The following is a 13,376-nucleotide window of genomic DNA, read 5'->3' as shown; positions in this document are numbered from 1 at the left end:
ATGCAGTATACGTGCATGCAAAGAACAATGATTCTGAATATAAATGAAATCACAGAAAAAAGTACTCCGCAGATCAGGCTGCATCAGAGGAAGTAGACAGTTACAGATTCAGATCCATAAGTTTCACAAATACAAGTGGTAAATATTAATTCTTCCCGATATCCAATCACATTAAATTCTTCCAATTTGTTGTGACTGTTATGATTTAAAATAAAAGATGGTTTCATGAGACAGATGTCCACACAAAGAAAGTAGATCTGAGAAGGGAAGATTAGTTTTAGCGACATTACCATGGGATCACTATTCACCCGGCGACTGGGAATAATGTGTTTCCAATTTGACAAAATAATCACAAACTAGTTTACGTATAGTTACAGATGACATACAACCAGATATCAATTCAGCATCTGTAAAGAACGATGGAATCTCTCATAGCACAACATTCCATTCATACACACACACTGGATCCATTAACCTGCAATGAGAAGTCTTTAATGTTTGGACACGGCTTGAACGTAATACGCCGTGACTAAACTGAGAGAATTAATATAATGTTCACCGACTACTCTGATGGACGAGAATAACTGAAAGAAGACGTGGAATACGACGTTTAAAATGAGAGAAGTGAATATATTTTTCGCTGTTTCACTTTTTGAATGAGCCAATGATCTTGACCAAGGGATGCATGAGCAGATACTTTAAATCCTCACGGAACTTTGTCTGTGTCACTGCGTAAATGAAAATATTAGTGCAGGAGCTGAGCAGCTGGAGCATATTTGTCGTCTCCTGAAAGATATACTGTGGGTCATTGAAATCCAGGCCAGTGAAATAGGCCTCACCTGTAATCTGCACATAGAAGAAATGTGCGACGTAAGTGACCCACAAAAGCATGAAGCTGAATGAAATGGCAAACAGCAGGACAATAGATTTCTTACGGTTAGCCATCTCTGAATCTCCTCTTTTCTCGCCACTGCATAGCCTTTTACGGGCTCTGCTGGCTACTAGGATATGTCTAATGGTTAAGGCATTCAACAACATAATGAGGAAGAACGGGAGAAAAGGGGTCAAGATACGGTCCAGCCAGAGATAAGTCTGCCAGAAAGGCGAAGTGTAGAAGGGGGCTATGATGTTACAGAACCAGGGAACACCTTCAAGGATATACAAAGGCTGATAGGTGAAGAAGAAAGGCACATTCTTGAGACAGCTCATGGCGCACACCACAAGAATGACAAGCAAAGCTGTTTTCTCAGTGCAGTACATAGTCTTCAGGCTATGGCAGCCAATAGCCACAAAACGGTCGATCGTGAAAGCTACAGTCAGCCAGACTGAGCCATCCCGAGTTGTATAAACCAGTACACTGCTGACCGTGCATCCGGGTGTGGTAGATAAGACACTGTACCTGAAGTAGATGCCACCTATCCGGTTTAAGATGACAGCGGCGATGATGACAAGGGCATCTGTCACCGCTATTGCTAAAAGGTAGTAGGTGATGCAAAGGGAAAGTCCACAACGTCCTCGTGATAGAATTATAATTGCCACCAAGTTTGCTGTATCAAAAACAACAAGAGAAATATTTATTCCAAACATCAACTATTTCTTCGAGTCAGAATATATGCTGACACAATAAACTGTTGAATGATAAATTGGTCTTGTGCGATTTTCACCAACTAAAAAAATCAATCCACAAGTCCACCTGTGCTGTCCAGAAAACAATTCCCTTCTTTTCACCATCTACACAATGAAATACTGAAATTCACCAATGCTGCATCGACAAAATGTTCCTAATCCAAAATCTTTAACATCGAGAAATTCAATTGGGACTGATACATGTGAAAACCAACACATTCAACTTCATCTCTAAGCCACTCATCATCCTGAATCGGAAATACATTGCCATTTCTTTCGGTGGCGCTGGGGCTAATACGTCCTCCCTCATGGCACCGTCGATCTACCTGCCACAGAAGGACTGAAGCAATGCAAGAAGGCAGGTCACCACTACATATTTGATGCAACTAAAGATTGGCAATGAATGCTGACAAGCCATTGTGGAACACATCCGATGGATGAAAAAAATGGTGTTTGTATTAAAACTCGTTAAAGATTTTACATACTCTGGTAGTTTAGGATGTATAAAAAAACGTTAGCCTTGCCAGAGACAGACATCTCCCAACATTGATCAATAAGTACAATCAGACAAAATATGAAGAAATATCACAAACAAATGACACAGTAATACCAAATACAAAATGGGCGAGCATGATAATGCCACGCAAAGATGTACTAATGATTCTGGAACAATTACTTACCAGGAACACCAACAGCAGCGAGGAAAGGATAGTAAATGGCATAGAAGGGACCATTTGCCGGACCATGCATTGTCTTTCTGAAATCAAAGCAATTCTCCAAACTGGACAACTTAATCTGTGACACAATCCAAACGTGCATAATTTATTCCATCAGAGAGTCTCCAGAGTATTAATTACATGACAGCATGCACTTCACTTACATGTTGGTGAAGAAAACATTACCTCGGCCTTTTGTTTTTTTTTCAGTCGATGGATTAGTGTTCATCCTAACGGACAAAATCATGATTGCAAATTCTGCTCTCCCTTCACCCCCCACCTCAAACAATGCATTGGTACATAAAGTAAACTGAGGCCTTTCTGATTTGGAGATGCCGGTGTTGGACCGGAATGTACAAAGTTAAAAATCACACAACACCAGGTTATAGTCCAACAGGTTTAATTGGAAGCACACTAGCTTTCTAAGCGACACTCCTTTATCAGGTGGTAGTGGGGGGCTCAATCTTAACACAGAATTTATAGAAAAAAGTGTGATGTAACTAAAATTATGCATTGAAAAATTGATTGTCTTTTGAGTCTTTCATCTGTTAGAATACAGTGATAGTTTCACTTCTTTCATGTGTAAATCACAAAACCTTTTTTTAAAAAAAGTTGCATTCTCAGGTTAGCTGTTAACAATGGTGATAGCTAGACAATATGTTGAAGTTGTTGGCCCCCTGTGTCCTCTGTCTATGCCATGATGCTTAGATTGATTCTAATCTAAAAAGTGAGATAATCGAGTTATGCATAAATTCATGCAGTTTTTGAGCTCAGCGTTCTACATGAATGCATGCAGTTTTTGGGCAAAGTACAATGTAATCCTGCAAGTACAAATTCACCGTACAAAATATATGTGTGCATGGGCAAAACATCATCCGTTCACAGCGCATTGCCATCCAGGCTCTCAAAACCAATTGCAACATTGTCATCAAGCCAGCAGATAAAGGAGGAGCCATTGTCATTCAGACTACAACAGATTGCTGCAAGGAAGTGTACCGACAACTTAACAACCAGGAACACTACAGGCAACTACCAGCTGATCCGACCAAAGAACACACACCAGAATTAAACACACTGATCAGAACTTTGGATCCAGTCCTTCCGAGTTCCCTATGCGCCCTGATCCCACGTACTTCTCGTGTAGGCGAATTCTACTGCGTTTCAAAGGTACACAAAGCTAACACCGGGACGTCCCATCGTGTCGGGCAATGGGAACCTATGTGAGAATCTCTCCAGCTATGTGGAAGGCATCTTGAAACCTATTCTACAGGGGATCTCCAGCTTCTGTCGCGACACTACGGATTTCTTACAGAAACTCAGCACTCACGGACCAGTCGAACAGGGAACATTCCTCGTCACAATGGACGTTTCTGCACTCGACACCAGCATCCCCCACAATGATATCATCTCGGCAACAGCCTCAGTACTCAACACCAACAACTGCTAATCTCCAAACATCAGCCTATAACTCATCCGCTTTATCCTTGATCACAATGTCTTCACCTTTGACAACCAGTTCTTCATCCAGACACACGGAACAGCCATGGGGACCAAATTTGCACGCCAATATGCCAACATTTTTATACACAGGTTCGAACAAGACTTCTTCTCTATGCAGGATCTCGAACCAACATTGTACACCAGGTACATTGATGACATTTTCTTCTTCTGGACACATGGGGAGGAGTCACTGATAAAACTACACAGTGAAGTCAACAAGTTTCATCCCACCATCAAACTCACCATGGACTATTCTCGACTATCTGTCTCATTCTTAGACACATGCGTCTCCATCAAGGATAGACACCTCAGCACCACACTCTCCCTCAAACCCACAGACAACCTCACAATGCTACACTTCTCCAGCTTCCATCCAAAACATATCAAAACAGCCATCCCCTATGGACAAGCCCTACGCATTCGCCGGATCTGCTCAGATGAGGAGGAACGTGACGGACACCTGGAAGTACGTAAGGATGCCCTCACAAGTACGGGGTACGATGCTCAACTCATCAACGCTAGTTCCAACGTGCCACAGCAAGGTACCATAATGATCTCCTCAGGAGACAGACACGTGCTGCAACTGACAGGGTACCCTTCGTTGTTCAGTACTTCCCAGGAGCTGAAAGATTACGCCATGTTCTTCGTGACTTGTAATACATTATCAATGAGGATGAGCTCCTCACGAAGACCTTCTTCACACCTGCACTACTTGCCTTTAAACAACCGCCAAACCTCAAACAGATCATTGTTCGTAACAAGCTGCCGGCTCTCAGGACAACTCCATACAACCCTGTCACGGTAGACACTGAAAGACGTGTCAGAATGTGGACAGAGATACCACCATTACGCGTGGGGACACCTCCCACCTTGTACATGGCAGGTACTCATGTGACTGAGCCAACGTTGTCTATCTTATACGTTGCAGGCAACGATACCTGGAGACATGGTACATTGGTGAAAACTAGCAAAGGCTATGATAACAGATGAATGGGCACTGCACAACAATCAACAGACAGGAGGGTTCCATCCCAGTTGGGGAACACTTCAGTGGTCCAGGACATTCAGCTTCGGACCTTCGGGTGACCATCCTCCAAGGTGGACTTCGGGACAGGCAGCAGAGAAAAGTGGCCGAACAGAGGCTGATAGCTATGTTCGGTACCCATAGGGAGGGCCTCAAACAGGATCTTGGGTTCATGTCACATTACAGGTGACCATCATTGCACTATACACACACACAGATATTCCTACATACACACACCCACACTCACACATGCACCCCCCACGGACTTAAGACACTCTGCACTCTCTACACATACACACATACACTTTCTCACATTCACAACCCCGAACCCAGACAGACACATATACACACAGACAAAGACCCACATGCTCAGATATATTTTGTGGGGTGAATTTGTACTTGCAGGGTTACATTGTATTTTACTCAAAAACTGCATGCATTCTTGTAGAACTCTGAGCTCAAAAACTGCATGAATTTATGTAAAACTCCGTTATCTCACTTTTTAGATTAGAATCAATCTAAGCATCATGGCATAGACAGAGAACACAGGGGGCCAACACCTTCAATATATTGTCTGGCTATCACCATTGTTAACAGCTAACCCCAGAATGCAACTTTTTTTTAAAAAAAGGTTTTGTGATTTACATATGAAAGAAGTGAAACTATCACTGTCGTTTAACAGATGAAAGGCTTAACAGACAATCAATTTTTCAATGTATAATTTCAGTTACATCACAATGTAAATTTTTGCTATAAATTCTGTTATGATTGAACCCTCCACTATCACCTGAAGAAGGAGCGTACCTCCGAAAGCTAGTGTGCTTCCAATTAAACCTGTTGGACTATAACCTGGTGTTGTGTGATTTTTACCTGAGGCTATTGTGGTTATAATTGAGTGCACATTATACCCATCCAGTAATATATTGCATTCCAGCCTATGCTATGAGTTGGTTTATTTCCTTCTTTCCAGTTACAGTATCTTCGTGTGCTTGGTTAAATTGCAAGTGTTGTAACAGTTCATGCATCAGACTTATGGAAAATTCTGACACATTATCAGCTGATAAATTTCTCAAAAGCTGTTGATTAACACGAAAGAACATCTCATTTGGTCGTTGAATTCTAAGAAGGTCTTTCAGCACTTGTGCTCTGCAGGATAGTTCTTGTGTCCTGCAAAATAACATGTGCCAAAGGTGCTTCCAAGAAAAGCACTTCGAGGAAATGATCAACTTCTTTTTGTGAAGAAAAATTCCAACAATATTACCATGTTAGAAACAGAGAAACTGTTAGGGGAATCCATTTCTGGCACAGTCTTGAAAAGCAGTAAGACCAAAATCGTGTAAACAGGGACTTAATCAGTTTACTTGGGATAATTAAATGTTCTAAAACATTAATAGCTGAGAGAGACTAGGACTGTACAAACTGTGACAGCAGATACTGTATTATATAAAAATGCCTGAACACTTGCAGGAACTAATAAGATAGATCCGAGTGAGCATAATATCACATATAATAGAACGAAGAACAAGGAAAATCTACATCGCAGGAACAGGCCCTTCGGCCGTCCAAGCCTGAGCCGATCTAAATCCACTGACAAAAGCTATCGCCCAATTCTGAAGCGTCTGTATCCCTCTGCTCCCCACCTATTCAAGCATCTGTCCAGAGGCACTAAAAATTAATCTACCGTGCCCGCCTCTACGACCTCTGCTGGTAATACGTTCCAGGCAGCTACCACCCTCTGTGTAAAGTACTTCCCTTAAACGTTTCACCCCTCATTATTGAACCCGTTACCCTGGGGAAAAAGGCCTTTTTTTGTCCACCCTGTCGATACCCTTCATGACATTGTAGACCTCAATCAGGTACTCCTTCAAACTTCTTTTTTCTCATGGAAACAATCTTAACTTACTCGACCTTTCTTCATCCTAGCACATTACATTGCAGGCATCTTCCTTGTAAATATTCTCTGCACTCTCTCAAAAGCGTCCACTTCCTTTTAGTAATATGGCCAACAAAACTGTACAAGGAACTCTAAATGCATCCGAACCAAAGTCTTGCACATTTTAAATAGATCCTGCCAGGCCAGGTCTTATACTCAATACCCATCCGATGAAGACAAACATGTTATATACCTTCTTGACCACTCACTCCACCTGTGCAGACACCTTCAAGGTACAATTTATCTGAACTCCAAGATCGCTCTGTTCATTAACTTTTTTTCCCAAGGCTCTACCTTTTACAGTATACTTCGTACTGTAATTAGACTTACAAAATACATTACCTCACATTTGCTTGGATTGAACTCGACCTGTAAATTCTCCACCAAACTCTCCAGTCTGTCTATATTCTCCTGTATTCTTTGATAATCCCCTATGCTTCCTGCTACTCCACCAATCTTCGTGTCATCTGCAAACTTACTGATCAGACCAACAAAGCCCTTTTCCAGATCATTTATCTATATCATAATCAACAGTGGCCCAAGCCACTGATGCCGCTGGAACAGCACCGGTGATCTTCTACTCTCTGTTTCCAGCTTATTATCCACCGAGCGAGAACACCCTGCACACCATGTGACTTCACTTTCTCCGTTAGTTTATTATGGGGAACTTTATCAAATGTCGTATTGAAGACCCTGTATGTGACATCTACAGTCCTCCCTTCCTTCATCTATCAGATTTGTCACTTCCACAATGAACTCTATTAAGTTGGTAAGGTACGATCTTCCACACACAAAACCATGTTGGCTATCACTGAACAGCCCATTCTTTTCCAAATATAAACAGATTTCTTTCCCTCTGTACCCTTTACAACAACTTGCCCAACACTGACCTCAGGCTCACTGGCCTGTAGTTACCTGGAATATTATTACTACCATTCCAGTACGGGGGTTAACATGAACAACCCTCCAGACCTCGAGTATTTCACCTGCGTTTAAGGATTCTACACAGATATCTGTCAGGGCCCAAGCTATTTCCTCTCTCGTCTCCCTCAGCAACCTGGAACACATCCCATCCAGTCCTGGGGATTTGTCCACCTTAATAGCCTTTAGCCTACCCAAAACGTCTTCCCTCCTTGTGTCAAGGTGATCCAGAGTTCACAAACGTCTAACTCAAATCTCAACATTCATCATGTCCCCCTCTTAAGTGAATGCTGATGCAAAGTAATCATTGAGAATCTCGAGCAATTTCTCAGGTTCGACATGCAACCTTCTTTCCTTCTCCTTTAGTGGACCAACTCTTTCTCTAGTTACCCTCATGCTTCTTATATTTAAATGAAAGGCCCTGGGACTCTCCTTAATTCTGATCGCTAAAGCTATTTGATGACCCCTTTAAGCCCGCTTGTTTCCTCGTTTAAGATTGGTCCTACTCTCCCTATATTCCTTCAAAGTTCGTTTTGTTCTTAGCTGTCTGGACCTTATGTACACTTTCCTTTTTCTCCTGACTGGTTGCACGATTTCTCCTGTCATCCACGGTTAACGAATCTGGCCCTTGTTTCCAAAGGGGCATGCCTATCTTGCATTACCTTCAAACTATCGTTGAAAGCCTCCTATATATCAAATGTGGACTTCCCCTCAAATACTGCTTCCAATCCACATTTCCCAGCTTCTGCCGAAATTTGATATATTTTTCCTTGGCCCAATTTATTACTCTTTCCTTTGGACCACTCTCATCATTGTCTACGTGTTTTGTACAACTTATACAATTGTGGTCAATATTTCGCAAAGAAATCCCCCACTGCAAGTTCTGCCGCCTGGACTGGCTCATTCACCAACACCAGGTCCAACATAGCTCCTTCCCTCGTCGGACTATTGACATTTTGCACGATAAATCTTTCCTGGATGCTGCTTTCAAATTCTACCAAATCCATAATTCTGACATTAAGCGCATCCCAGTCAATGTTGGGAAAATTAAAATCTCCCACCACCGTCACCCTGTTGTCCCCAATAATCTGTTCTAACTCACGCTCACTGTCGGGAGGCCTGTAAGACAGCCTCAACAATATAACTGCACACTTCGTATTTCTCAACTTAACCAATAATGCCTCATTGCTTACACCCTCATAGTGTCCATTTTTACCATTGCTGATCAGCAATGCAACTCTCACCACCCCCCTTTTACTTCCCTCCCTGTCCTGTCTAAAGCATCACTATCCTGAAACATTTAGTTGCCATTCAGGCCCTCCCTGCAACAGTGTTATGCTCCCAGGCAGCAGTCCAATCCCTAAATTCAAGTGCCTCACCCATTAAACTCCTTGCATTAAAGCATAAGTAATTCAGGCCGTCAGTTCTTTTGTGTTAATCTGTTCACTCTATACTCATTATCTTAATAATGCTAACATCATGATCCTTACAGTCTCTAGCTCCCACCTCACTACCTACTCGTTGTCTCTTCTGGTTCCCCATCCCCTGACACATAAGTTTAAAACCTCCACAACAGGCATAGCAAACTCTCTTCCAAGGACATTAGTTCTAGTCTGGTTCAGTTATTGACCATCCAATTCATAATATTCCCACCTTCCCTCGAATCTGTCCCAATATCCATCAAAACTGAACCACCCCTTCCTACACCATCCCTCAAGCCATGTGTTCATTAAGCCTATTCTTTCAGTTCTACCCTGACCAGCACGTGGAACCGGCAGCAATCTTGCTACCTGAATTCTGCTTTCAGGGCCTCGTCTCGCTTGGAGGACCTGCATTACTACATAATTAAGTATAATGGTTCTTGTATTGTTTAAAGGAATCACGTCTGCTGCAATATATACAGAGAAATGATCTTGCCGACTCATCTATCAGGTATGCGTTTGCAAAGTCTTATGAAGTGTTAGAACAACAATAACGGTGTCAAGAATTAATGATCGATAAAAAAAAGATGTTCGAATGGTATTCAAAGACAGAAAATGTCCTGTGTGAAAAAGAAATCACCTAATGTGTTGTAGGGATTTTGTTTATTGCAACAGAAAAAGTGCCAAAGACAACTTCAAAGTAACAGTAACTTGGTTCAGTGTCTTGTTAACTGATACAGCATCTGGTGTGACAGAAAAAAAGAAAAGCACATGGGATCGAGCAGAAACTCGAAATGTCAACATTGAACAATAGCTATTTACGACTCTACGCTTCCAAACTGGATCTATTCCGTTTTTGTCAATCGTTCAAATTTAGCCAATCAATTTAATTTAATCCCAGAATACAAAAACCCAATCGAGTTTACATCTACTGATCTTTGTCAACCTTGAAACAATGAAATGATCCAGTGTTGGGGGTGGGAACGCAGGCATTTTGAAAGTGAGACAGAGAGTAATCTGCCATCGAAAGAGAGATTGCCACTCAAAATAATCTTCACAAAATGTCCCTTAGACAGATGAAAGACTTTTGCACTTTGAGACAAAATATGACCGAGAGATATTTTCAGCCAGAAGGCAGACGCCAACGACGACACTGGCAGTGTGGTTTTGATATTAAAGTGACGTAATTTTCATACTTTCTTTTATGGGAAAAGTACATTGCAACATATTTACAGGCAGACAACAAGCCTTTAAAAGAAAGGAAGCGTACTGTACTAAATAGGTGTCATTTAATGTAGAGTTTCAGAATTAAAGAATATGTTGATATTTTTTCTTTAAAAAATGAAATTTAGGATTTCTAGTGAACTCATACTTGAACAGATCACGAGGCGATGCGTGCATTGCTGGGTGCTTGGTTCAATTAAAAAAAGTGTTCACTGCCGTGTAGTAACAGATTTGACGCTCAGGTCTTTGACTTGGACGGGTTTAGACAGATCCAATCTCAGATTTAGAGAAATTTGAACAGTATTGGGGCAAAGAAGATCCCAGCATATTTCAATGCTTCACGATTAATGTCCTATATCTGAAATAAATCATGGTTGAGACATTTTGTTTAATTTACGTTTTTGTGGTAGGTTCAATTCAAAGCGAGAAAAGGCTTTTAAGGTACCTGAAGAGATTCTGGGATTTGAAGATGATTTCCAAATTGCGAAGGACGTTTAGAGGGAAAGAAAAAGGCCATACGTTTAGAATTAGCAAAGAGATTAGAATTGGGTTTAACCAATGGCAAAATAAAAACTGAAATTGTAAGATAGTTAGTCAAGTACGTAGCTCGATCACAGAAACACACAACAGCAGTGGAGTTAGCTTAAACTTCAGTTGCAATTGAGGAAAATGAAGTAAGATTTAAAAAAAAGGACAGAGAAGAAAGACAGAGAGACAGAGAAATAGAGAAGGAAGGGGGGGGGGGGGGGATGAAAGAGAAAGAAGGTAGAGAGGCAGACTGGAAGGAAAGATTAAGAAGCTGAACAAAGAGAACAAAACGAAGAGAAAAAGAGAGAAAGAGACAGGTACAACTGGAAGAAAGAAATAAAAGAGAGAGGAATGTGAGAAACAAAGCGAATTTGAACTTCAGACGTTGCGACTTAGTTTGGAAAGTCAAGTTAACAGAATGGAAATGAAGAAAGAAGGAAGAGATACATAGAAATTAGTTTGTTTGATTTGAAAAAACAGACTGGGAGGATGAAATGGTCAGAGAACTTATGTGTAATGCTCGCTCAGAATAAACTAGTTGACCGAGGTAATGTGTTATTTGCAGCGCTGCCAGGTGAGAAGTCAAGAGATTATGAAGTTATCCAAAAGGATATTTCAATTATTCAACAATTGAGACCAGAGGGTACAGACAGCGTTTTGAAAAGTTAAAGAATGAACTCCGCCAGACTTTCACTAAGTTGAGGAGAAAGTGAGGTCTGCAGATGCTGGAGATCAGAGCTGAAAATGTGTTGCTGAAACAGCGCAACAGGTCAGGCAGCATCCAGGGAACAGGAGAATCGACGTTTCGGGCATAAGCCCTTCTTCAGGAGGCTTTTTGGAAAAGTTAAACATAGTCATTTCGATAGATGGGTGCGGGACTTAAATGCATTTTCATGTATGATGTTGTCAGATCGATTATTCTGGGGGAATTCATTAAAAACGTATTTGCCAAGATGATAAGACTTCATGCAGATGAACATAAGCTTCAACAATGAGAAGAGAGACAGAGATGGTAGATGAATATGCATTTGTGCAACAGGCAAATATTTAGATTCTGTCAAGAATATTCCTGTGAGGGATAGAACTTCAGAGAAGAGGGGAAGCCTAGTGTCACTGTTAATAGTTTACCACAAGTTGAAAGAGTAAAAACCCAAGACGGTGAAATGGGAAGTGAAAGATTGCGCGTGTTTTCAGTTTTATGAATCGGAACACAGAATATTACAGAGCTAATTGGTTTAAGAAGACATATGGAAAAGGTGTTTTCACTGCCAGAAAGCGGGGCATGTAAAGTTATATTGGTGGTCGTTAAACAAAAACATGTTTGAATAGATGTGGTAAAAGAAGCTAAGCCAGTGGCATTTGTGAAATTGGCAAAGGAAACCCCAGGAAACGTAAAGGAGCTGTAGGAGTGCACATAGCCTAGGCATGTGAGGGATAGAACTTCAGAGAAGAGGGGAAGCCTAGTGTCACTGTTAATAGTTTACCACAAGTTGAAAGAGTAAAAACCCAAGACGGTGAAATGGGAAGTGAAAGATCGCGCGTGTTTTCAGTTTTATGAATCGGAACACAGAATATTACAGAGCTAATTGGTTTAAGAAGACATATGGCAAAGGTGTTTTCACTGCCAGAAAGCGGGGCATGTAAAGTTATATTGGTGGTCGTTAAACAAAAACATGTTTGAATAGATGTGGTAAAAGAAGCTAAGCCAGTGGCATTTGTGAAATTGGCAAAGGAAACCCCAGGAAACGTAAAGGAGCTGTAGGAGTGCACATAGCCTAGGCATGGGCTAGGTATGGAGTTATTGCCTTATCAAAGAAAAGGTGTGCATTACTATGTAACGTATGCTCAGAAAGAACAGCGGAGAAGGGAAAAAGATATAATTTGGGAGATACAAGATCTCATAAATCACAAATATTATGAGATAAACGTATCTACACTCTTTCTGACCTGTTTTGAATGAGACTGCTAACTTGTGGAACAGCTGGAAAGCAATTTAACATTCCCTTGTGCAAGATCACGTAGGAGTGCCAACTCAAGACCGGGGAGTTAAAATGGGAGTGATTGACAATCATGTCAGATACAGAAATGCAGCATTTTTTGCCATGAGAACGTTTTAGCAGGATCAAAGGAGGACGTACCACACCTTGTTGCGGAGAAACCAAACACAGGCAAAAGAACGAGGAGCAAAAAGAAAACACGGCAGAATTACAGAAACTGTTTAGTAACATGATCCCACCATCAAAAGTTACATCACGAGAAAAAAACAAAGAGAAAGGTGAAGCAGGTGAATTTCCGTTATTTCTGTGTGCGTGTGTTACTGTGTGTCGGAGTGTGTGTGTGTGTGTGTGTCGGTGTGTATGTGTTTGTGTGTATGTGTGTGCGTGTCTGTTATGTTGGGCGTGTTGAGTCTTACTCAGAAAATAAGGCAAATAATATTCCTGCAATTACATGATTTGGAGATCCCGGTGTGGATTGGGGATTGC

At 41.3% G+C, this 13,376-nt stretch overlaps 1 protein-coding gene across 1 annotated transcript; it reads right to left on the bottom strand.

Annotated features, from left to right (window-relative positions):
• Positions 1–645: 645 nt before the first annotated feature.
• LOC148146649 (putative G protein-coupled receptor 139) lies at positions 646–2,376 on the bottom strand. The gene is made up of 2 exons (XM_087998102.1): positions 2,307–2,376; positions 646–1,547 (listed from the first exon to the last, which is right to left on the bottom strand). Exons 1-2 carry the CDS (start codon positions 2,374–2,376, stop codon positions 646–648), a joined length of 972 nt encoding a protein of 323 aa, XP_087854228.1.
• Positions 2,377–13,376: the final 11,000 nt, after the last annotated feature.

This window comes from Chiloscyllium plagiosum, unplaced genomic scaffold (genome assembly GCF_037043375.1).
Source record: "Chiloscyllium plagiosum isolate Xiang-an unplaced genomic scaffold, Cpla_swu_hap1 HiC_scaffold_20, whole genome shotgun sequence".
Lineage (NCBI taxonomy): Eukaryota > Metazoa > Chordata > Chondrichthyes > Orectolobiformes > Hemiscylliidae > Chiloscyllium > Chiloscyllium plagiosum.
Note: the sequence above shows the minus strand (reverse complement) of the source record. Positions and strands in the feature narration are given on the sequence as shown.

Coding starts and splice junctions, on each gene's coding strand:
- LOC148146649 (XM_087998102.1), bottom strand. CDS start 2,376: ATGCATGGTCCGGCAAATGGTCCCTTCTATGCCATTTACTATCCTTTC. Junction 1,548..2,306: donor CGCTGCTGTTGGTGTTCCTG/GTAAGTAATTGT, acceptor TTTTTGATACAG/CAAACTTGGTGGCAATTATA.